The following is a 25,489-nucleotide window of genomic DNA, read 5'->3' as shown; positions in this document are numbered from 1 at the left end:
ACTGCTCTTCAGAGAGAAAGCTAACATCCTTTTCCTCCTCCACAGCACTCCAAAAAAACTCCCTAACATCTTCCTTCAGTTAATCCTTTTGATACACAGTCAGTAGCCATAGTAAACCCCTAACCACAAGGGTTGTCTTGCATGGGTTGTAGTATTATCCACAATGCTTTGGAGTATCTCGGTAAGCTGAATGAGGACAGCAACAAGTGACTTTCTGTCCATCAGTCTTCCCTTAATCAATCTGAATGCTTCAGCAGACAGCAGGGAGGAGAAGGAGCAAAGTTAAAACCCCACAGATGGTAGGTAGTTTGTCCTCTTTAGAAGGTCCAGATTTTCACAGAAAAACAAGAAGAGCAAGTAGTGAATGTTTCACAGGCTCTCCGTTCCTCGGAGCTGAGCTCAGAGCTGTTACCCTTGCCCACCTAAGGGCAAAGCATGAAGTTCCTAGTTTTTGAAAATATCAGCCAAGAAAACCTGTCAAGGCTAATATGACAGATAGGGTACTGCAAGAGGGAAGCTTGGCAACCCTAGGCCACACTTAAAAATGATTTCTTACAATATGTAGGGCTTTACATCTTCTAAGGGCTCTACAGACATTAACCTTCACCAAGCTCTACAAGACCCAGCCAGTACTGTCATTCCTGCTTGGCAGCCAGGATGCTTTCAGAGTAAGAGCCAAGGTGAATTGGTGACACTGTCCTAATCTGGGTGAGTTTCAAGCAGGATCAAGCTTTAGGGCTCCTGATGGCTGGAAATGCACATCCACACTCCCTTCCTCCTTCTCCAGCATCTCTCCACCCAGCCCGTGCTGCAAACCACACCAGGGACTGGGAGGAGGCCTTCCAATTTTCATAATTTCCACACTGAATTGTTGGAAAGCTTCCTTTTTTTCCATCCTTGACTTTGCTAAGGCAGCCATCTAGTATCCTCCTGTAAACTTTCAAATGCACCAATAGTGGCAGTTTCCTGCAGATGAAAAAAGGATTTGCTTCAGTTACAGCACGTGGGAACCTGGCCAAGAAGAGTCATAAAAACAGAGGACGTTGATTTTTAAGAGCACAGTCAGCTCAGTTATGTTAGCGCATGCCAGCGCATCTAATCAGTCACCGGAGAGCGGTTAAAATGGCCTTGGGGCCAAATTCCAGCTTCTGGGGGCTGCTGCCAGGGAAAAGATAAGTAGGCTGATGCCAGATGACGATTTAGCCCCTTTTCCTTAAAAATCAGTCGCAGCAGGTCGCGCAGCGCTGGCCAAGCTCAGAGTCACGGCAGCGTTTTGAAAATCTTTTGCCCTTGAGCTTTGTTTTGTGCTAACCCATGGGGTCTGTTATCCACCCGCATTTGGAAGGGAAATTGCTGAAAGATTCAGGACAAGGGTGTGGGCAGCATGAATGTTTTCCTGCAAAGGCCAAGAGATGCTGTGAGGTCTCTGAACACTCCCTACAGAGCCCGGCGCTGATGAAGCCGACAACTTCCCTTCCCCAGGAGACCTCCATCCCTGTTTCAGAGGGAAGGAGCAAAACTTTCTGAAATTTGGCATCTTTTAAAGAAACTCCAGACAGAAGCCCACAACTCCAGATGTCCCAAATCACATGAAGATGGACCAGGCATCTTCTGCATCCCCTCATATGTGTCACCATGCTCCTGCGTGCAGTCCCTCTCCCACGAGGTCAGCGCTTTGCAAGGAGAGACTGCAGGACTGGCCTCAAATTCCCCAGGGACCAAGCTCTAAGAAACCCTTCGTTGTTTGTGTTTCGTAATGCTCGCCCATCAGGGAGGCTGTGACCCTCTCTCCCCCCTGAGTTCCTAGCTTGCCAAGCCAAGAAATGCTCACACAAAAAGGTCCACGTTCCCTTATCCCGGAGTGAACTGATCATGTCCGGTCAGACAGGGACAGAGCCCAGAATACCATTGACGTGGGCTTTTCGTTCCCATCACAGCTCCCCAGTCAGAGCTTGAGAAAACATGAGGTCATCGGCAATTTAAAATCACTGGGGTTTGTGTCTCCTGTGATCACGGTTTTATAGAAACAACGATATGTTTTCGTTGCTGTTATTCTGTGCTGTCTTAACCACTTTTCTGACAAAACTAAAACATTGTTTTGAAATCAGTCTGAGAGGGTGCTCCCTCCCAAGGCAGTGCTCCTTGTCTGACTGCACCACTGCCCTATGTACTGTTGATTTTGGTGGGTTTCAAACGTAAATCCTCCCAAAGACCATTTCTCTCACTGTCCAGAATAACAACCCTGTTGTTAGAGCTACAATGCATTTGGAACATGTCTCCATTGCCCTTTAGACCTAGGCTGTGGTTTAATATGTTCATGTCTGAGCATCCTGCTTCATCTCCTTTTCATGAAGGTGCAGAGTGATCCCAAGGACTGTACCTGGGCAAGGTGAGGGTGGCAGGGATGTTGTTCTCCATTCCCTGTTTTGCCTGAGCAATGTCTTGGAGGAGTGCTGGTGTTGCTCTGGTTTATACCAAAGCCTAGGCAAATGCACCCTCAAAAAGCATCATGATGGGAATGTACAGTTATCTATTCTCCTTCTGAATCCTGTAATAACCCAAATGAGGTCAGATAGGACCAACTTCGTCTTGAAGTGCCCAGTTCACACAGATGGACACCTCAGCTCTGTGGTGGAAGCTTTTCCCTGTTTTGCAAGGCTGTGACATGACTTTGTTAGCTGATGCTTCTCTGGGATGAGGATGAACCCCAGATCCTAACCCTGCTCTTAGGGTTTCTTCAACCCATGTGTGAATGGCTCATTAAGGGTGAAGGCCCATGCCCTGCTACTTGTCTGTGGGATGAAGGTAGTCATGTAGGTACCAAGAGCAGCTCACCATCCTAAACGAAGATGGAGTGGGAGCCAAAACGGGGTGACACCAAGAGCTACGAGTGCAGACCAAAGGACCTTCAGCCCCATGGGACCTTCCAGCATGGGAAGAGACTGTGGTGTGACCGAATTGTGTCTGGAGTGGCACAGGGTGTGTGTGCTGCATCTGACCTACCGGAGAGGCAGAGCATGGCATTTCAGGCCAACACGGAGGGCTCTGCCACATCTGGCCTGGTGGCAACCACCCAGGAGAAATTAGGGTGCTTTTACATGTGGTTCAAAGAGAACTGAAGGGGTGGAATATATGGCCCTGAGCAGTGACGAAGTGAGTTCGTTTCAACCGCAGAAAGCTATTCGACTTATGAACAACATTAACTGGGTTTTGATCACTCTTTCTTTCCAAGCTACTGTGGCGCTTGGGCAGAACTTCCAAGTTCATCATTCTCTTAAAAGTTCCTGCACTTGTTTTCCTTAGACTTGAGGCTTCTTAAAAAAAAAAAAAAAAAAAAAAAAAAAAATCTGCCATATCCTTCAGCTGCAAATGATTTAATCATTCTTGGCTTTGTGTGATCTGAATATTTTCTTGTTCTCTTGCTTTGCAGCTGTGACCTACTTAATTACATGCAGGAAACAAACCCCAGAACCATTAGACATTCTGCCTGGATTGAAGAAGGGGAAAAAAATAAAAATCTCATGTTTTTAAATACTAGGATGTCCTTCTTAATAACAGGAAGTCAAGTTTCAGTTAGCAACGTGAACATTTGAATTCTTTGTGCATCGAGATAAGGACAGCAAAGAGTTTATGGGTTTTATTTTTTATGGCTTGGCTGTTTTGGGGGCAGGGGAAATGACAGCCGCTTCGAACAACGACCGAAATGGGAATGAGTCATAAATTTCCAAGTCAAGAGTGTAAATCCTCTTTGTTTTAACTTCTGAACAGCTTCGGTCTTCTGTCCATAGAGACAATGAGGTGACTGACTTGCTGCTTCGATCCGTCAGTTTTCGATCCATTTTCCAGACGTATTAGCAAACAAGCAAGGCAGTGAGTTTGAATTCCACACTGTAAATCATCAGGTTGAAGACAGAGCATGGGGGAGTTTGATTAACTGCACTCCACCTCTGCAGACAGAGTCTGGGCTGCTATTTATACCTCCTGGAGCCCTGTCTGGGTATGCTGGTGGGTACGTGGGTTTAACAGCGGCTACAGAAAATAGCTGGAGAAAGGGGAAACCAGCGACTGGCTGTCCCATGCAGGCACATCAGGCCTCTTGTCCCAGATTATCCACAGCTCTGGTGGCAGAACAAAGATGCAAATCTCCCAAGGCATCGTGAGGCAATAGAGACTGATGTTTGTACAGGGTTTTAAGTTGAGCAGCAACGTAAGCGCAAGTTATCATCTTCTGTCAACTGTGTGTGCATTATCACTTCAGATGGCACGGATCCAGTGCTGTCCTGCAACGCAAATGGAGATTTTCCATTAACATCAACCACAGGGGTCTGTGTTTCGGGAGTAAATGGGGTAGAGGTCAGCTCTCATGCTCTGCTGAGAAGGTCTGACTGGTCCCAGCTGGGGAGATGTTCTCTGTGTGAGGATCTGCTGCCGTACTTTAATCCCCTTGCGCTGACTCCCAAGTTTCCCATCTGCAGATTAATTGTTCTGTGGCAACAGAGATAACCACACCAGTCCCATGTGTCAGCCCCATGGAGATGCCATGAATGAGTGCTCAGGCATCATGCTTTGTGGTGTTAACAGCTCAGGCCATGGTTTCCCCGGGACCTCTGTACTCCAGAGTCAGCAGAGCCATCACCTTCCCCCACGGCACCCTCCCCACGTGTCTTTAGCACCACCTGGATGTATACAGTGCTGCTACCACAGGGGGTGTGTATGTACATAACCAGTCTTCGCCTTGGGGATCATTTATTCACCCACAGTTGTGCCTATTTTGATAATCAGTGTAGGATCTTTCAATGCAGACAGTGCATTATGGATCAAAGATATCGTCAGTATTTCTGTTTTTTGCTACATAACTCTTGCAGAATAGGACCTTTTGGCTTTCCAGCAGGCTGAACACATATTTATTTTTTAATGTAAAAGAACTCCCATGATATTTCATAGCACCTGACAAATGCCAGTGAATTAATCTACTGAGGAAATGGAGACCCATAAAGTTATGTGACTTGTCTAATGTTATTCAGGAAACTGATGACTTTTCTGGAATAGGACCAGATTCCTTCTCATTGCTACTTGGAAGGTCAAATTTGACCTGCTTATATTATATCCTTCCTCTCTGCCCAGTGACTATTACATCCTAACCAGCAGGCATTTATTTGAAATGATCATGTATAAGGAGCTTCAGAATAAATTAAACATATGTGCTTTAACTTAGACAGCAGCAGGCTTTCCAACCCATAAGCAACATCAAACGTGAGAAATCTGGTCCATTGATTTTCTAAAATATGTTCCCTTTGCCCTCCTTCTCTTTAATGAAATGCTCAGCTCTTGTCTGTGAACAGAACAGACTTTGTATTAGTCGCTGAATGCTGCGAGTGTTACCACAGGGTCTGAATCAGACAGACTACTTAAATATATCTGCAGGAGTAGTTATAAGAAAATGTTCTACTGAAACAGGACATTTGTACATAGACAGCAAGGCCGCCCTTTATTAAATTATCCTTCTTGCCATAGGGCAAAACTGCAGACTGGCTTTTTATGAGCCACCAGATTTGTCTTCTCCCCAAGGCAAATAGCGCCGGTTGGAAGACACCTGCAACGTGCAGCAATGTGTCCTCCAAACCACGGCCAAGGCCATGGACTTTCAACAGCTTGTCCAGCATCTTCTGATAAGGGTTAGAAGCACATACTAAATGTATAATTAGAAATTATGTGAATATGTGGGTACTGGGGAACCCCTAGTAAATATAAATACTTGCTCCAATTACCAAAGGGATAAAGAAAAGTTAGAAACAAGACAAGTGTAATTGAACAGGTGTGACTCCTTCGGTGAGCAGCCAGGTGTGTTCAATCTCATCTGAAATTCAGCGCCCGCCTGACGGCACAAACACAGCCTTGCCTGAGGTTCACATTGCTTCCCCCGAACCTTGCCAAAGGCTATTTTAGACAGCGGTGAGTAACGTGGAAGGAAAGCAGCTCAGCTGCTGGATGAGCTTTCCGTTGCCCTCTGTCTATATGTGCTTCCTAAGCAGGCTGGGATTTTTATTTTTTTTATATTTTTCTTTCCTTCTGGCCAAAAGTAATTCTCCTGAGCATTTCTGCAAACAATACCGGAGAGCAGCACGATGATGAACCTTGCGGTGATGGGCATGTGCGAGTGTGCACGGCTTTGACTGGGCACCCCAGTCACAGGACGTTGCCGTCCCCAGCGGGATCAGAGTTGATCATAAGCTTGGGTTTCCAAAGTGAATAATCGTATTTAAGATCTCGCCATTCACTTTCCATGGCTGTTCTGCACTATTTACTTAATACATTGCTCTGACCTACATCCTCTCCCGCAGACTCATTCACTGCAGCACTCACAGAGAAAGAGGATTTAATAACAAACCTCTGCACAATCTCTTTCACATCTCTGCGCCGTAGAAGTGAAATCACTTGAGCAGTTTGAACATTAGGGACAAGTACAAGCCCAGCTTCGTGGTACTCGCTTACTTTTAAACCTTGTTAAATCACTAACGTAGCTTACTTTAGGAAATTAAATGTGTATGATTTGAGGATATGACATACTCTCCTGTGTCAGTCAATAAAAATCCCTCTAAAGTGAGGACACGTACAGCCTGCCGCAGAAGGAGCTGCTGTTCGCATAATGATAATACTTAGCACTGCCAGAGCACTTCACATTTTCAGAAAGCTTTAGAGATATTATGATCAAGGTGGATGACTGGAATAGTAAATTTTCATTCAGTTATTGCTGCAAAGCAGCAGTTCTTTTCATTATGGAACATTTTAGGCCATATGGGCTCGTGAGAACATCTTGAGGAAATTGGCCAGGGTTTCTGACTCATGATGTTCATCTTAAAACGCAACTGGCAGAGAAGCCTTCAGTTTCTGGCATTTTCTTTGCAAGAGAGTTGCCTGGCTATCAGTGGCCAGGGGGTGTGGGGTGGAAGCTCTTTATATCTGTGGCTGGGATACATGTGGTGGGTGAGGTTAGAAGGTGTGATGCAGACGTGTCTCTCACATTTACATAGGGCAGAAAATCTCCAGGAGAATAATCCCCAAAATGACTTCTTGATCTGCAGCTCCAGAGAAGAGAACTAGGAGGGTTTGTGCCCCCTATACAATGCTGCACAGGTGCAAGCAGGATTATTGCCCAGGTCTCATGGCCCAGCCAGATGATGTTCATTATATTACAGCAATCCAAAATGATTGCAGGGTCAGCAGAGTTACTCTTCATTTTCATTGCTCTAATGGGCACAGGCATTTGATCAAAGCCTTTAGCAGGCCAGTCTAGATATCCACACTTGATTTTAACTCTCTTTTTAAATTTAGGTAAGTTTCCTTTGCCTAGAACATATATATTGTCTGTTATAGCCCTTGAAGTCTGAGGATCTGCTTCTTCAAATTGAACACCATGCCAAGCTCCTTTTATAACCCTTTCCTCCAACGTTTGCTTATACAAACTTCAAAACCTGGCAAAGCTACAAGAAATAAAGCCCCTGGTATCCAGTCCTTGTACTCGGGGAAGCTCCAACTGGCCTGCACTGACCTGAACACACAGAAACCCTCCACTGTCCCTCCTTGGGTGGTGGTGAGGCCACTTGCCAGGGGAAAGAGGGAGAAGCCCAAATGGGTTGACCCAAGAGATGAGACCACCTTGGTTGGGGTGGGAACAGGGCAAACCCAGAGGCTCAGACTCTCAAAGGGATTTGGAACCCAACGCCCATCTGGAAATCTCTCCGGAGTTTGTGGTCCAGAGCAGTTATGGGAGGGAGCTGACTTTTGTAAGCCCCCACCAAGGGTCCTGGCTGTAGGCACACATGAAGGAAGGTGGTAGCTCCTTTCCCATGTGTTTTTGCACTTGACAGTGGGTCATCCCTCTCTGATTCTGTCTCATCAGCCAAGAAGATGATGTGTCATTAAGGTATGAGGAGGAAAATGCAGCTAGCAAAACATCTCAGAAAACACAAGATTTCCAAGAAAACGATTGTTGGAAAAAAAGAAAAAAGAACAAAAAAAATCCAACACAAGAAAGCATGAAGCTTCCACATGAAAGGGAACTTTACACAGGAAGATCTAACAACATTTATCCTCTTAACATTATAGAGAAATAAAGATCAAAAAGGATAATGGATTTGAAATAAGACTTAAAAGAGCCCATTGGCCTGGAGCTGCAGGGACCGTTGGGGCCATATGCTGAGCAGAAACAGGATATTTCTGGTACATCCACAGCAAGCTCAAAGGAAGCCGCCCTCCACCCAGCTCATCTGTCTGTCAACACCCCCAGGCACATCCACACCCACTGGAAAGTTGTGGGTAGGGACTTACTCGAAAGAGCACTGGAGATTAATGCTGCACTTCTCCTTCTGAGGGCAGAACATAACATCTGTCTAAAGGAAAAATGTAGATTCATCTCCTGAGCTCCCAGGGCAGGCAGCATCAACCTACATCAACACTGGTGTGGCTGTCAAGGGACCATGGTGAGGAGGAGCTCAGTGATGGGGTTGGGCAGAGAAACCCAACCTCAGCCTTCAGTGACAGCCCTGTGAAACAAGGCAGCAGCCCAGTGGGTTTTTCTTTTTTTTTCTTTTTTTCTTTTCTTCTTTTTTTTTTTGTGGAAAATAAGGAGCTATTTTTAGACCCTAGTAACAGCCCTTGGACTGTCAGTAAAACGTGGGAGGTTTTGTAGTAAATGTTTTGCCTGACATTTTCTCAGAGACAGTGGGAAATAATCAGTGCATAATTAGAGAGGCTGTGTTGGAAGGACCTACAAATATCTATAGATCTATGTAGAGTGCAAAGAACCTTTTTTTTTCCTAACTGAACTCAGAAAAGGTGAAACTAACTGTGTTTTATAGAAATGTAAGATGATTTTACAGAAGGGATTTAGCATGTACTCCAGCGGAAGAGCCAAGTCATTGAGTCTCGTTCATTTATTACTGTTCTCACTTCTGCTGCTCCCTGTAGCAAGGACTCCTTCTGGCCTCTTTGGATACACATTTGCACCTTCTACTATGTGCTTCCAGAAAAGAATTTCATCACAAACCTACCTTATTTTGCTGAATCCACGGTAAGACAGTTTGCACCCTCCTGGGGGAGGGTTCCCAGGACTGATTTCCCCCTCAGGGTCCAGAGCTGCTAGGGTCTGGAGGGGACAGGTCTGCCTTTGCCTGAGAAACATCCAGGGCTGCAGTTCCCTCGGAAGCTGCTAGCTGGGCCGGGTAATCTGTATTCAGGCAGCTTTTACCCCCTCAAAAATAGTATGTGTCTAATCAGCAGGAAAACCTCTGCAGGAAACCAAACAATCTGCTCTAATCATGGAGGTAAATCTATACATTCAGATGCTCGCCGGGCCTCCTATAGACTCAAGTGACTCCTAAGGAGCCTGCTCCAGTCTATCAGTTAAATAAATATGTAGGGAAAGTGTTTTCTGAAAGTCTGATTATGTCATCAGCGGAGTGAAAATGCTCCTTCAGAGCTGCCTTCATCTGTTGAGTAATTACCAAGCTGGGACAGGGGGCCAAAAGTCTCCTTTCGAACACACGGAAAGACCAAATGCACATGTGGAGCAGCTAATTTTAAACCTGTGGCATATCCTCCATTTCCCCTCCTCTCCCCCTTGCAGAATACCAAAGGGGTTAGATCACATCCCAGAGCAATCACTCGCGATGGTTTCTTCCCCCTTCTGTTTTCCTTTATCAAACACATTTCTTTCTTTTCCTCTCTTGTGGTCCCAGGCAGAGATCTTATACGCTAGGCTGTAGCCTGGGGCAAGTATTGTCTTGTCAAGCTATATAAAAAATATCTTTCTTCCAAATGAGGCTTTATAGTTCCTGGTCCCTTGTCTACCTCGCTACAAACAGAGGCAGTGTGTTACCTAGTTTACAGGCAGGCAAAGAAATCATTGAGAGGATGAGCAAGGAGGGACTAGGAACAGAGGCTGGACACCAAGAAAACAGACACATGGGGTCAGAGGGAGGAGGAAAGAAAATAACACTTTGCAGGATAAATAGCATATAATAAGGTTGAAATAAATATTTTTTTTTATGATGCCACTCTAAAAATGGTGCACTGAAGAAGCAATTATGTTGAAAACGTGAATTTGGCAGCTGTAATTTTCCTGGCCCTTCACCTCCTTGTCAATGGGCTGATGAGCATCCTCACGTTGTGGTCATGATGCACCACTTGCTTTGTGCCTTCCAGTCCTCAAAGATCAAACCATGGTTGGGGTCAGCTTGGGACAAGGCTATGGAAAACCCGACAGTAATGAATGTCCCTGCTCCTTCCCCATCCAGGGAGTTAAATCAGAGAAAAACCATGGAGACTTTGGGAAAATGGTAGCTTCTCAGCTCCGTTATATGAGAACCCAGCATCTGATGTTTTAGGGGCTCAGCGTTTGCAGGTCCCTCAAAATTTCAGCTCAAATTGGGGTTGTCCTGTCTAACCCTCTACAAAATGCCTCCATGTAGGCAATCCCCATCTGGCTCCTTGCAAGTCCTTTTCCTGAACAATCCTTTATAGGGAGGGTGAAATGAGTGAAAAAAGACAGCATTTGCCAAGATTGCTGATTTGTTCTGTGGTTTGGTAAAAACAATTCCACCTCAGTTTCCCCACCTGGTTATTAAACCTTAGCAGAAGGAGCATAGGAGAAGGAGCAGAAGAATTTAGTCAAACATAAATAAATAAATAAATAAATAAAGCTGTTGCAATTTACCCAAGTGGATTTTATGGTGATTTAATTGGACTGCAAAGGCCTTGTGCTGATAAATTATTTTTGCCTTTACCCAACCAGTTTCCTCTGTGATTACAGGTGCTGGCAGCATGAAGGCCCCACCCAGACAAGCTGCTCTGGGTTCCTGCAGGGAAGCAGGCAGGGAGCTGGTCTCCTCCCAACACCTATTTTAGGAAGGGATGTCAGATGCAGTTCCTCACATCCATAGGCTGAAAAGGGCACTTTGGTGTCCAGCTCAGATGGGGAGAACTGAAAGACATTCTCCTGTGCTTGCTCGGATGAGACCCACCCTTACTAATTCAAGCTTGGCAAGGGTTAAAAATATGTCCACAGACAGCAGCTGAATCAAACTGATTTAAAATGGATATTTTTTAATCCATGCAACTTTCCAAGATATCATCCCTTGGGTAAATAGGGTGGTTTTCAGACAGTTACATAAGTCTCACATGAAGACTGAGTATCCTTCTGGGTCCAAAACGCGTAAAAGCTCCAAAAGAGACATTTGGGTGGAAAAAAGACGGGATTGTAACCGTGCAATGGCTAGTCAACGTGCGAAACAAAAGGATGAAACGTTGCATGTGGCAAAGCTGTCTTCCCAGCTGTTGTTTGGGAGTGGTTGAAAGAGTTAAGCCCCATTCTGGAATGTCTTGGGAATGTTGGCAGAGGGAGAGCAAGCGGCTTTTTTCCTCCCTCTGGATGGAGTCCCAGCGCCGAGCTTTCAAAGTGATGACTTTGGATCCGAGTTTGCTTTTTGGTTCTGCAGCGGAGAGCTGGGAAGTGATGCAGTGCATCCAAGAAGCCCTCCGCGAGGGATGTGCAATTGCCTCCCGAAGTCGGGAGGGGTATTTTTACCTCTTCCCTGCTCACCCCTGGGTGCAGCAGAACTCGCCTTGAGAAGACACACACAGGGATAAACCACATCCTGAAGGGTGTGTGCGAAGGGAGAAAGGCACATCCCCAGTTTATTTTGGCTGCTGCTTTTTTTGTTGTCGGGTTTGGTTTGGTGGTTTTGTTTTTTTGGGGGTTTTGTTTTTTGTTTCTGTTTTTTTTTTTTCATTTTTCTTTTGCTTCTCCTCCTTTGATGGAAATGGCAGTGACTTTTTAACCTTGCAGTCCATAAAGGCGCCTGGGGACTAGCCGATCGCCCCCGAGCAGGGAGACACAGGCAAAACGCACGGGGAGCTGGCATGGCTGCTGTGCTCTTTGGCTTTGAGGATCTGCTCTACAGCTGGGACAGCCTGGTGTGGAGCCTGACGTCCCGGGCTCTGAGGACTTGCCGCTTTGGAAATCTGAGGGTCCTGCAGCTCATGCTGAAGCCATGGTGCATTTCCAGAGCCGTTTATCAGGTAGGGTTATAAAACACCAGGCCAGAACTTCAAATCCTGGCGCTGCAGAAGGGAGATCTCTTGGAGAGCCACATGGGCTCCAGTCCTGCTCCTACCACCCACTGTGGGTCACACTGCAGGTGGTGGGGCAGAGACCTAAAGTGGGGGAGAAACGCAGGATTTGAGGATGGTGGTGGGGTTCTCAAGGCTGAACACCGATCACAACTCTCCTTCCCATAGCATGGTGGGGAATAATGGGAATTAAGGGTCACTCTGATCTGTCCCCTCTCCTTATGAAGCTTTATACTTGTAAGTATGGCCAGCCTTAGCTGTGCTGTGTCCTCGAGCTGTCCCCATGGTGGCACAAAAGCAATTTATAACTTGCATGGAGGAAAGGACACCTCAAGACATGTAACCTGCTGGTAGAAAATGGGCAGACATGGTTGGTTTTAAGCTGCAGAGGCACTGGTGACTTGTGCAATGCCTTCCAACTGCTCAGTCTGGCAAGCCTGAGGCATCTGATTGCCCAAAACTTTTGTTTTATCCAGTAAATGTGTTACGTGGCATGGAGGCTGCCTTCCCCTCTGCTGCTCTGAGCAGCGGACACAGAGGTTTGGGGCTGGCTGCTCTGTAGAGCTAAGCTAACAGCTCTAATAAGTTGTGTTTGTTACTGAGACCAACTAAACTGGGTTAAATCCTCTGCGTTAACGTCATGGCAAAGATGTTGGAACTGGATGCCAAGTTGAGTAGGAACTTTTATTCCAGTCCGCAGGTGAGCCAAGGTTGAAATGTTGCTGTAAGCCAGCCGGTATCCAGCTCGTCTGCTTTTTTATTCAGACAACCAAGGCTAGACGTTTATTCTGCTGCAGGGACAAACCCATTACAATATTTATCGGCTTCACTGGTTTGGCTGATGCTGGACGTTGGATTGACTGATGGGTGTTTGCATTTGGAAAAGGCATTTTCTGCTACTCCTATTTGCTTAGTGTTTTGCTTTTCCTGTGCTTTGGAAGTCTCCATGTGTGAAGCCAAGTTATACAGAAGAGGCCAGATTAAGAGCCTGTAGAAACTGTGTGTGTTGCATAGAGGGAAACCAAGAGAAGGCTTAGGGTAATTTCAGCAAGTTTTGAACCAGCTTCAAATCACGCTTTGGTTTCTGCCGACTTCAAGAATAGATTTTATGGCTGCCTTTGGAATTCAGCAGGCATGGGCAGTACATTTATTCTAAGTATTCATTTATCCTAGGGGGTGCCTGCAGCCAATAACACAAACCCATTGCCCAGAAGGACCCCTCATCCCACGGATAGCCCTGTTGGCACTGGGTACAGCTTGAAACCACCTTGGGACGTATCAGGTGATGGTTCCATGTGAACCAAGCTGCCCACATGGCCACAGGAAGGGGAAGCAAGGCAGCTCGGTGCTGAATCTCCCTTTACCCTCTATCCATGTAAAACCATCCCTAAAAACTGAGTAGCCATGAGATGCATTGAGGCTCAGACTATGAATCACCTACCCAGCCTAAAGACCAAGGGGATGCTGCTGCCCATGGAAGTGTGACAGCTCTCCTGGGATCGGTGGTCTGTTACCACATTTACCCTGATGTGCACTGAGCACGTGCACAAGTGCACTGTTTGCATTACAACGTGCACATCTTTAGCTGCCCTCCATGGCATTATATCATGTCCATGGCATGTTATCCCCCTTCCCTAGACCCATCAGGAGAACGGGACTGGCAAGGATGCCTCCCCTCCCACCCCATGACCATCAATGCAGTCTGACACTCACAGGACAGGGTGGGACACAAACTGGCTTGAGTGGTTGCCCATTTCTCAGACAGAATGGGTGAACATCTGCAGAAGCTCATTAAAACCATGCCACCTTATTTGCTTGAGGTTATTTGTTTATCACCCATGAGCTTCCAGCTAGGAGAGGGACAGTGGTGGGCCAGGTACTGGGAGATTGCTGCTGGGTGGGGTTTTGCTTGGGAAAGGCATCTCATAGCTGCTCTCCACAGCCAGCCAGAAGCAATGGTATTAGCAGTGACCAGCATGAGCTGATAACAGGCTCTGAACTTATGCATGTTAATCCTAGCCACATTTCCTCCAGCAGCCAGCATCTCCTGCTTAAATGCTGACGGAGTATTTTAGTGGAGTATTGCCAGGACAGAGAGCCTGACAGCTTAATAACTTCCTACCCGGACACAGAGAGTTCTTACATTGTTTGGTGTTTAGATGAACAAATAATCTCTTGACTGTGCTAGTTTTGTTGCTGCAATATATTAATCCCTGCTGCTACTGCATCTTGAGAGTGGAGTGTAGATCAGCTGTAGGACCTCTGCCTGGCACCAGAACTGAAACAGGCCTAAAAAGAAACATTAGATAACCTTGTAAAATTGAGCAAAACATTCTCATACATCAATATATACATATCCCTTTCCTTTTTGCTTTCTTCTTTGATCTAATCTCCTCCCAGTGACTCTGTGCTTCTGGAGCCACTTGCAGGCTCAGCCCTGCTGGGGCTGACTTGGGGATATCGGTACAGCATAAAACATTTCTCTCATTGTTTCTCCTTATTTCTTAGAGACCAGGTTGGAGCAGGTGACAGGGAAATGTGTTTGTGTGATCATGTGGATGTGAGCATTGAGACCAGGCATGGGTTTACCTGGTCCAAGGGGTCTGAGCAGGGCGAGGTGCCTGGCTCTGCCCGACAGCATCAGTCTGGTTCCTGGCAGCTTCCTCAGCGCCTTTCTGTCCTGATGGAGATCTGTAGGTGCCTCCATCACAGCCTGTCCATGCATAGCCAGTACCTTCTGCACCTTCATGACACCTGGATTTACTTCGTGGCCATGGAGAACATCCATGCAGGTTCCCACCAGAGCGTGGGATTTTCCTCCTGAGTGACATCAGAACCAAGGTGCCCAAATTCAACGTAACAAAATTTCTACCTTCTCCAAACAGAGAAAACGCAGAGGCCTTGCAGTCACTGCCCATCTCTGGGCACCATTTCCCTTTATTCCTGACAAGTGAGACTTTGCTTTCTTGGCTGTAGGGAATTCAGTGGCAATGCACTAGCAGAAGTAGATGGGATAGCAGTTTGGGGTGATGCTGTGTGTGCTGATTAGGACCCCATCCTGTCCACTGCAGATTTCAGCCGTCAGATCCGTACTGACATGGCAATCACAAGTCTGCAGTTGCTCAGGCTGTGAGCAGTAGTTATAAGAGAGACTGAAAAAATCAAAAATTCTTCCTTCATTCTTCAAACTGGATTTGACTTTTGGAGATGCTGAGTAAAGCCATTTCTCTTTGTCTTTAAGTGATGCTGTGGTACTCAGGACACCTGAGAACCTTTGGTACCCCGAGGCAAAGTGCCATGGAATCACAGAATCATTAAGGTTGGAAAAGCCCTCCAAGATCATCTGGTCCAACCATCCCCCTACCACCAATGTCACCTACTAAACCATGTCCCTAAGCACCACGTTCAACCTTTTCCTGAACATCCCCAGGGACAGTGATGCCATCAGCTGTCTCAGACCACAGTTCTCTCCCCAGCAAGCAAATCCTTCTGCAAGTCCCCTGCAATTCCCAGGGGTGCGTTGGTCTGCTCAGTCTGAACAAACACTTGGGCCCTCCAAAGTTCTCCCTGTTTCCATTGGGCTAGTATTCACTACTTGCTCTATGTCAGTTGTGCTGAATGCTTGCTGTATTTTAATTGTGTTCTGTGAACCACCATTTGGCTTTCCAACTGCGTGATTGTAACCCATCGAAGAAAGGAGATTAGCAAAGAATAAACTTCCAGCTGAAGCTTTCAGTTGTGCAAGATGCCACTGAGCTGCCGGGTGTATTTTTACCCGTGCCCAGAAGATGTCTGGCTGCTCTGACCTACAAAAAACGGCCCTGTGAAAGAACACAGTGCTGGCTGCTGCGGAAACACTGCCCTTTTAGGAGCTGCTGGGGGAGGGCTGCTTTATTGCAGGGTAGGCAGTGAGCTCTGTACTTTAACATCCTGAAGATATTTCACTATTTATTTAATCTCCAAATCCATCAACAAATGTTTTAGCTTCCCGGCTCTGCCTGTGCAGTGTCAAAGAACATTAAGCAGACCGGGACCTACATCTTCAGTAAAAATGTGTTTATGTGACTGTCTGCTCCAAATCCCACCAACTACTCCCACCAAGTCCCAGGCAGGATGCGGAGCAGCCTCTGGAGGAGCTGCAGGACCAAACCTCGCAGCCGTTTAATTCCTGCACACAGTAGTGCACTGCTTTTTATTCACCAACCACTTTGCAAAGGCATTAAGCAGCATCATGTCTATTTTACTGCCCTAGAAACTGAGGCAGAGACGGCCCAAATGACTCGCTTGGGGCTATAGACACAAGAGCAGAATTGCCTTCAATACCTCATTGCTCCCCATATATCCACTTATAGATAATGGGATTAAGAGGGGAGCTGGGCTGTAGCGTCCGGGGGTTGAATGTTAAACCTGAAATGAAGAGTGAGAGACTGCTTTTGCCATGCTGGCAGGAGGATAAAGGGCCAAGGAGTGATGGAGGAGGTTTTGTAGGAACAAATGGAGAAGCCAAGGTCCCTTGGGATCATCTAGGGGCTCTGGGCACCCCAGTGCCAGGACAGAGGTTACTGCAAGGCAAAATTGGGTTGCAATTCCCAGCTCACTAGCTGGTTTCCAGATATATCAATCACCCATGACTCCCATCCCCTTAGCACTGAAGGTGCTTTTGCAGTGCTTGAACACACCGTTACTCCTCTTGGACCAGAGATGGCAGGTATCAAAGCCCAGAAGATGGTTTTTGTGGTTTCTGCCTTCCTTGCTCCACCAGCAGAGGAGGACCAGGTTGTCTGCCACCTTCCTTCCCACCCTGATACACTCAGCCACATCAGCCTCCAACCTTTTTGGACCTTTCTTGGGCCTGATATTCAGATAATTCACTCTCTTTATCTACCAGCCCACACCCATAATTTTATTTTCCCTGCAGAGGACACATCAACAGACGTTGAAAGCTTGAGAGAGGCTCACTCAGAGGCCCTGGTTTGGAAAGGAGCATAATGAGGTGTAGGACAATGCCTCCCCATTCGTGGAGAGGTGTAGTAGATCTGAAGGGAGCAGGGAACAAACCTGTTTGCTTTGGCATCTTGCTGAAGTCACAGCAGAATGGCAAGCACACTGGAGCCTTTTGGTGAGCAGCCAGCTGTTGGGAGATGTTGTATTTCAGCCCCAAACCCTTCTGCCCTTTCTCTGGGAACTGGCTATCAGGAATGGGGTCTTTCTTCTCATCAGGGAACAATCTGGGAAATTCATTCTTGCCTCACTGTCGTTTCTCGTCCTGCTTGCCTTGGAGACATCTTACTGTGTCTATGAATAGTTAGGGGCTCAGGAGTAAAAGCAGCTTTTTGCAAGCCTGCCGTGCCGCTGTAAATGGCTCTGCAAATCGATGCTGGGCAGAAGAGAGGAAGGAAAGGGCTGGAATGTTAAACACATCTTTTCAGATTGGTAAAACTTCCAGGTTTTGATTTATAGCTTCATTGCCAAGTAGATTAATGCGGAATTCAAACACAACCAGCTCTTTGCTTTCCTTTCAGGCCTGACATATTAGCATGTCCCATTAATCTAGTCAGCTCCCAGCACGATGAAGGCTGAGGAAATGGGGGATTAGGTGTGTGAGAGTGTTGGGTGGGCAGCAGAAAAGGCCAGAAAAATCCACAAATAAGTAGCTTAAACTTTATCCAGGTCTCAGCATGTAGCTGAGGCTATCGGGAGCAACTCACTTCAAGCTAGCAAACCCAAATCCTTTCTCCTCGTTCCAAGCAGAGGGCTTTTCAATTGGTTAGTTGGGTTTTGAGCTCTTTGCTGGGGGATGCTCTGTCCTCGGGGCACCATGGTGCTCCAGGGAATCCTCCAGGAGGATCCAGGCTCCCTAAAGCCACCCCTTGAGGTATCATAACTGGGTCAGGCCCCTCCAAGCTTGCAGTCTCCTTAATTCCCACTTTAGTAGGAGGCAATTGTGATTTTTTTTTTCTCTATTACTTTGCTGAGCTAGTCCATGGCCTCTGAGGCTGTCCTTGAGAAATCTCAAACTTTATTGCTACATATTTAAGCATTTATGTGACTTGAACTGCTTCCCTTAAAAGAAACCGACAATGGCAACCGACACTAATCACAAAAAAAAAAAAAAAAAAAAAAAAAAAAAAGAGGAAAAAGCCCTCTGTCCAAAAGCCCCAGAGCTGCAGAAAGGGCTAATGAGCCTCACGTGTTTCCAAAAGCTGCTCAGGAGCTTTTGGCTCACAGAGTTTCTCACCCCATCTTTGTTACAGGCAGAAGCAAAGAGGGTCAGACAGGCAGGGGAGGGGAAAGAAAATGCAAATGTTAAAAATTCATCTTAGCCAGAGAACGTATCCAAACAGGCAGGAAAAAAAGAAATCAGCTTATAGAGGAAGCCTGAGCTGGGCATGCATGTTAATCACCCCCTGGGCATGCCAAGTCAGCCTGTCAAGGGCTGGTATCCATCCCACACTGCATCGTGCAAGGGAGCAATATGAGCCCAGTCCAGGTGAAGCCTGGGGGATAGCTGGGATGTCCTGCCCAGGGCTGAGGTTTTGAGATAAAAAGTGTTTGTGGAGCTCAAAGGAGCTTTCACCTCTGGGAAGTCAGGGGCAATAGCCCATTTGCCCCTAAATACCTACTCTCAGCAGCTCGTGCTGTCTCATCTTTCCTTCTGCTCTCCGAGGCAGCTGTGGGTCAAGGCAAGAGTCACAGGGATCTCCTGGAGGGCAGGGATGGGACGCCAGGGGCTTACTGGGCAGTGCCTGAGTCTGAGTCATTAAATTGCCTTGGGGTGGCTGTGGGAGGAGAGCGAGTGGTCAAGCCTCGTGACCGATGTCTTTTTCTCAGAAAAAATAGCAGTCTCTTAAATCAGGAGGAGTATTGGGTGTCCTTTTGTTCCAGCATAGATTATTCCAACCTGTGTCTCTGTCAGAAACATTCAATCTCCAGCACAAGTCTGTTCTTGGAAGAGGAGCCTGGCTGCCCAGGGTTATGAACACGGGCATAGTCTTTCAGGGTGCTAATTCTAGCCCACTAATAAACGGGTTAAGATTGCCAATTCAGCTTCCAGAGGCCACCAGCCAAGCAGCAGACACAAGTGATGTGAATTATTTCCAGCCAGGGATGGGTTTGAATCTGACCCAAAGCTGAGCTCTATTGAAGTCCATTGCCAATGATATGGGGGTTCCTGTCCCTGTCTTTGCTTTTGGCTTTGAGGGGTGAAAACTCTGCTCTCCCCAAGGAATACAAGCCTTCCCAAATGGAGAGGATCCCCACGGAGGATCCCCTGCTTTGAAAAAAAAATGCACCTACCAGCAAGGCAAGGGGAATGTTGCATTTGCAGTATTCCGAGGCGTAACTATTTTCTGCTCAATATTTTGAACCACAAGATGGGAAGCATCTCATGCTGCTTTAGTTATTAAAACTTAGGCATTTCAGAATGCCCCAAGAAACCTCTTTTGGTAAGAGCTTTGCCTTCCCCAGAGACACATTTCTGAACAATTCAGTCCTCTGAAGCAACTGAGACCAGTGGGGAGTTTTCCTGGAGAATTTCTGTTCAATTCAACCCCTTCGCTGTGTTTTTTCCCCCAGAGAAAGAAATCCATCCTGAATTTGGGAGCCAGGGTAGCCCCAGGATGGGTCCACTCCCATCAGGTTTCCACTTGTTTCTTCTCCTGTGCAAACTGAAATCATCACAGGGAAAGCCTGCCTTTTCCTTCTCATTGCAAAATGCCTTTGTTGCTCCACCAAAGGCTCTGCTCAGTGGATGAAATTTCTTTTGGACGTTCTCAAGGAGCAAAGATGGAGCCAATTTGTGCCATTAATGCGATCCTGTACAGCATCCAAATGTTTGGAGAAAACAGCTGCTCTTGGGCATGGCAGTTTGGGGGGAAAAAAAAAGAAGAAAAAAAAAAAAGGAACAGAGCAAAGACTTTTAATGCCATTGCAATGGCAGTAGCAGAAGGCACCAAGGTCGGGGTATGTCCTGCCTCCCTTCCCATTCCTCCCTCCCCCCAGGTTGGACTGAGGAGGATATTAACCTTGCCTGCCTTTGACACAAGCAAGAGGCTACAGCGAGTCTTTTACCAACATCCATACGTGAATTACTTCTGTAGTTTAAGTATAAAGAGCCATTTTTAGTGTCTGCTCATTTTGATTAATCTCTAATGTTTTTTATTTAAACCTACTACACACTGCTTGTGTTCAAGTGGGCTCTCCTAGGAGAGTTGTCCTTTTCTTAAATTGGAAGCTTATGGAGCTGAGCTGGAGGGAAATAATCACGGGTTTTCAAACTCTGCCTTTTTTTGTTACTCCTCTTTCAGTTTGGGAGGTATTTTTTTAACAACGTGAGTCCACTGAGGACTCCAGAACAGCTGACAAAGCGTACTTGGGGGCAGCTCCTATCCCCAGTCCCAATGAAGAGCTCCGCAAGGCAGCCAGAGCAAAGTCTCAAATGCAAAAAGTTATCCAAGGTCAAATTACTCCGCATTGTGAACTTCCTTCTGGCACCCCAACGGGGACTCAGTGTCTGTCCGGCACCTGGCAGGAGTTGGATGATGTCTGCAGCATTGCACAACCTGCAAGCACTGCTGCGTGCGACCACTTGGGCCGCGTGGGAGCCTTCAGCCACCGGCACTCAGGGGTGCTGGCAGCTCTCGTAAAGCTCCAGGAGGGCAGGAATGTGGGTTTTACAACCCTTGCAAACCCACTTTGCTCCACTTCCACAGGGCCTGGTGTCAACCCCTGTGTGCTTAAGGGCTGCATGTGTTTGTATAGTCACCTCCATCCTGGTGAAACAACAGCTTGTGTGATGGAGCGTGAGCTGCTTGCAGGCTGAGAATTTTATGTTACTGTAAGTGGCTGTACTTGGGCTGAACTCCACTTTTGTTTTCTTTTTTAACATTTTTCTAATAGTTTTTAGGGCCCCACAGGAGCCTAGAGAGTCAGGCAGGTCATCGTGCATGGAGTCACAGCTGGGACAGCAACCCTGAGAGTCAGCAGGAGCATTGGCTGGGCTCGGCTTTGCAAAACCTCAGGCGATCAGTTAAGGATTTTGCAAAACCAGCCTGCAAACGAGGAACGGATTGTGCCAGACAAATTATATTACAGCAGTCATTGGGATGAGGAGGTAGGGAAGAAGGAAGGGGAATACACAGCACGGGGGTTGGATAGTTTCTAATTAAGGGGAGAATAGAGTCACTGTTCATCTTGGAAAAAGAGAAGTTCTGGGAAGTGTGCTGCATTGCATATTCTCAGGCATTCATCATCTGAAATGTCTCTTAATTGCCACTATTATATCACATCACAAACATTCCTGTAATTTCTCAGTCACAGCCTCCTACAAAGGGATCCTTTCATTCAAGCCATTTTCGCAGAAATCTTTTCCCCTCGGACCCCGGTCCTGTAACACGCTTAGAGCAGGAATCTGGAAGTGGGATTTTTTCCCCCCCCTTTTTTTCCCTAAACACCAGATGTTGCTTTGCAGACAATACGTTTCAAGCAAGAAGCGTGTCCCATTTTCAACCTCTCTCCTCTTTGTCCCAAGATAATCAGCTCTTAACAGCTCCTCTTCCTCTCATGGTAAAAGCTGCAATGTAAATAGTCAGGAGGTTTGTAGTGTCAGGAGCCAGCTGAGTCCCACTAACTCAGGCCCAGGCTCCTTGACACAGGGCTGCCTTCAGCATTTGGCTCAGCCAACAGACAGCATTTATCACGCAGCCTCCCCTGCTCGCTTCCTAGCTCCTGGCTCCACTTTCAGAAACTTTCACATTTCTGGGGGCTGCATTTTCCCACCATTTAGTAAAGAGTCGGATTTTTTCCTCCCAGAAAATACGCTTACGTGTCAAAGGCCAAGGACCTTAGAAAATATCAGTAGTTGAGCAGCCTAAATATAGCACCGAGCTGAAATCCTGAATTCCTGCAAAGGAGCCAGTGTCAACAGCACTCGTCTGTGGGACTGGGGGTCTTGCTGCTGCCCGGGGTTTTTCTGTGTGTTATCATCACAGCGCCTGGATGTCCGGGCAGGAGTGAGGAGACATTCCTGTAGCTGTCCTGGCTAAAGCCCTTCATATCTAAGGGCTTCATTATTCTCAAGTGTCTGCTCCAGCAAGGGGCACACAGCTTCAGAGCCACCCAAAACTGAAGACACTGCCCTCCAGTTGACTTGCACCTATGTGTAGCGAGGGGATTGTTGTGTGGCTGGGTGTGCAAAGCCCAGGGTTCAAGGGCTGTTGCTGACTTTGACAAGGAGTGATAATGACACAGACAAACCCCATCGCGAGCACCAAACCAGGCAGGAGTGCTTAAGCCTTGACCCATCACTCGATAAACTTTGGCTCCAAGGAGTTGTCCACCTCTGTCCCCCGACTGAAGACTGTCATTCCCAGCCACACCACTTCATAACAGCAAAACTGCTCACGTATTTATCTGTGGGTACTTTAACAAGCACAAAATTGTTCAGTTGACTCATTTCATCTTATAGTTGGTAAGAAAAATAGACCAGAAGTGGCCCATCTGTCCTGCACAGGTCTGGGATTGCCCAATCCCACTCTGCCTTCAGCCTGTGCCAGCATCTATCATTTACTAATGCAAACGGGTTAGGCCTTATCCATGAGCTGTGGGTGGCGAAGGAGCAATCGCCCTTAGAGCTTCCTCTCCTCCTTGCATCAGACTTGGGAGGGTTGGGAGCAAATGAAACCTGGCCAGGAAAATGCAGCAGGGAATACGGCACACACAGTGCTGAAATGGCTCACTGATGCTCAAGGGTGGACAGAGCTAATTTTTGTCAGAGCTGATAACCACTGGTTTACCTCACCCCTTTTCATTTCACAAATCCGACTCTCAGTGGATCTCATTATCCTGGACGCTGTTCAAGAGCCTCCCCACCCTCTAACAGGGCTCCAGACACCTTGCAGGTCTCCAGGGATTAATTGCTGTTAATATAGCCCAGACATAATATTTCTCAGTGGTACATTTGCTCCTGTGTCTTGAAAGTTTGCTGTGTTTTAGGAATGAGTGCCTCAGGATGGCTTCCTGGGATTTTCTCCCAAGGTTTTTTTGAAGGAAAGGTCTTCTCCAAAGCTTTCTGTTCACAGACCCTCTTTCATTCTTAGACACTATTTGCTTTGGTGATGTAAAGAGAGCACCTGGTGCAAGCAGACTCCTGTTTCAGTAGCTGGTATGAGACCTGGACAGAGTGATAGACCCGAAGTATTGACTAGCCTGTGACCCTGAAGAGCTCCACTGCCCTAGAAATACCATGTACCTGCCTTCTTACAGGATCAGCCAACTTGCTTCCCTCCCATCTGCTGCTTCTTCCCTTCTTTTTGAGTATTTTTTGCTCTAGCTCTTCTTGCCCAGAATTGCACCCCTATACCCACCCTCCTGTTCGTAAGCAAATTAAAGTGCATTGCTTTGAAATTTTATTGCAATTTGCATTTGTAAAGATGACATTGCTCCCAGCTCCTCTGAGGCAAAAGCCAAACACCACTTAGGATGCCAAGCACTGCTTCACACGTCCGTGGTGCACCCTAGGAGAGGGTGCAGCTGATGGAGCATTGTATTCCGGCAGCTGCGGAGCACACGACCCTTTGATGAAGAGTCCCTTCTTAGTCATCACTGCCCTAAATTGGATCACCCATAATACACTTTCTTTTTACATCAAAATACCCAGAAGGTCTTCATGTAAACTGAAATGCCCTCAGAAAACAAAAATAATAATAATAATAACCTGAAAGCATTTTGCTGGGTTGTTTGACAGTTAGGGAAATCTGCAGAATCACAAATCATTTGACAGCTTTGTAGCCATGAAAACAAAGGGAATTTTAAATTGGTAGCATCACAGCAGTGCGAAGTCTGGAGACAGGCTGGGACAAAGCTGGACCTGAGATCATCACTTTTTCTGATGCTCTTTTGGACTGGACAAGTCTTTTGGGGGGTAGCTGAATGCTGGGAAGTGGTGGATAAGCTGCTTCATTTTGGAGGGAGGAGGGAAAATGCAGAAATTAGCAATGCTTTTAGGTTGATGGGTGAGATGTGCCTCGGGTCCATTGTCCTGGCCCAAAATGAGGATATTGTAGGCTCTTCACCCAGCTTTAGTTTGGGGACTGTAGGGTATTGGGATCTTGTATGTTCTTTGCCTCCTGCACATTGGTGTTTCCTGCTCTTGTTGTTCAGATCGGGTTTGGGATGGTCCAAGTTTATAACACAGTAAACTTTTATATCTGCTGCAGTAAGCATAACAGATACCTTAATGTGAGACAGCACAGCTCACATGGGCAATGCAGACTGTGTCATGGGCTCAGGTCTTACAGATGAGAGAGATTTCAGCACCGTGGGCTGGTAGAAGTGAAAGTTGCTGTATAGAGTTGAGACCATACATGTGGAAGCAGGATTAACAGCCTTGGAAACTGTTGTATTCCCATGCACAATATACATATATATATATGTATGTATGTATATATCAGGAGCAGGATTTTGTATTGACCTTGGTCTTCAACCTCTTTCACCCTCTTGTCCCTACATTAGGCAAGGATAGAGGATACAAATATTTCTGGTGGTGCTGGCTGGTGGCATGTAACATCTTCTCTTGAAGCCTTTGAGAGGAGGAGGAAAGCTGTGTTGGCTTGCTTGCTTCCAGGGCTGGGCACTGGGAGAGGCTCTGAACACCCGTGGTGGCAGCAGGGAGAGGTGTGGGACAAGACGTGACACCGCTACTGAGGCAGGGCAGCCCTCAGCAACTAGCCCTGGGCTGCTCAAGCTCACCAGCACAAGGCATCAAAATTGCCCTTTCCAGGTTCTTTTGAGCCCCTTTAATTTAATTTGGGTTGTTTCCAGAAAGTTGAAAAAGCACAAAGAAAATCCAACCAACCTCTCTCTTGCCTTTTGCTGGGTAGTGGTAGGACCAATAAAGATCTCTCAAACAGCTAAAGGTTATGTTACAAAGAGATTCACACATCTTTTTTTTCTTTCTTTTTCTTTTTCTTTTTCTTTTTCTTTTTCTTTTTCTTTTTCTTTTTCTTTTTCTTTTTCTTTTTCTTTTTCTTTTTCTTTTTCTTTTTCTTTTTCTTTTTCTTTTTTTTCTTTTTCTTTTTCTTTTTCATTTTCTTTTCCTTTTCCTTTTCCTTTTCCTTTTCCTTTTCCTTTTCCTTTTTACTTTTTTACTGTCCTTCATTTTTTTGGATTTTCCTCTCCTTTCACAAGCCTGAGCATCTGGAGACAAAAGGTGTCACCAAAAAGCTCAGCAAGGCAACATTAAACGTGTGCCGTTTGACAGCACAAACTCAAATCAGACACCAGCGCTGCATGTTAGCTGAGTCAGAAGTGTTTTATTGCCTTCAGCCTTCCTGTGTGGGAAGCACCCGAGAGGACGTGGACA

The 25,489-nt window shown here is 46.5% G+C and overlaps 1 protein-coding gene across 8 annotated transcripts in view; it reads left to right on the top strand.

Moving 5' to 3' along the window:
• FRMD4A (FERM domain containing 4A) overlaps positions 1–25,489 on the top strand; it is a 208,531-nt gene that overhangs the window by 21,458 nt on the left and 161,584 nt on the right. For 2 of the 8 annotated variants that reach the window (XR_004779106.2, XM_035549542.2), the window contains exon 1: positions 11,132–12,078. The exons of 4 other annotated variants lie outside the window; for them this stretch is intronic. Coding sequence is in view for 3 of the 4 variants with exons in the window: in XM_035549542.2 (XP_035405435.1) it covers positions 11,920–12,078 (159 nt within the window). In the remaining variant the exon portion in view is untranslated. Of the gene's footprint in view, positions 1–11,131; positions 12,079–25,489 lie in introns of those variants that run through there. 2 more of the 8 variants (XM_035549538.2, XM_050708272.1) reach the window with 2 other exon arrangements.

Source organism: Cygnus atratus, chromosome 1 (assembly GCF_013377495.2).
Source record: "Cygnus atratus isolate AKBS03 ecotype Queensland, Australia chromosome 1, CAtr_DNAZoo_HiC_assembly, whole genome shotgun sequence".
Lineage (NCBI taxonomy): Eukaryota > Metazoa > Chordata > Aves > Anseriformes > Anatidae > Cygnus > Cygnus atratus.
The sequence above is the reverse complement of the archived record's forward strand: the minus strand, read 5'-3'. Positions and strand labels throughout refer to the sequence as shown.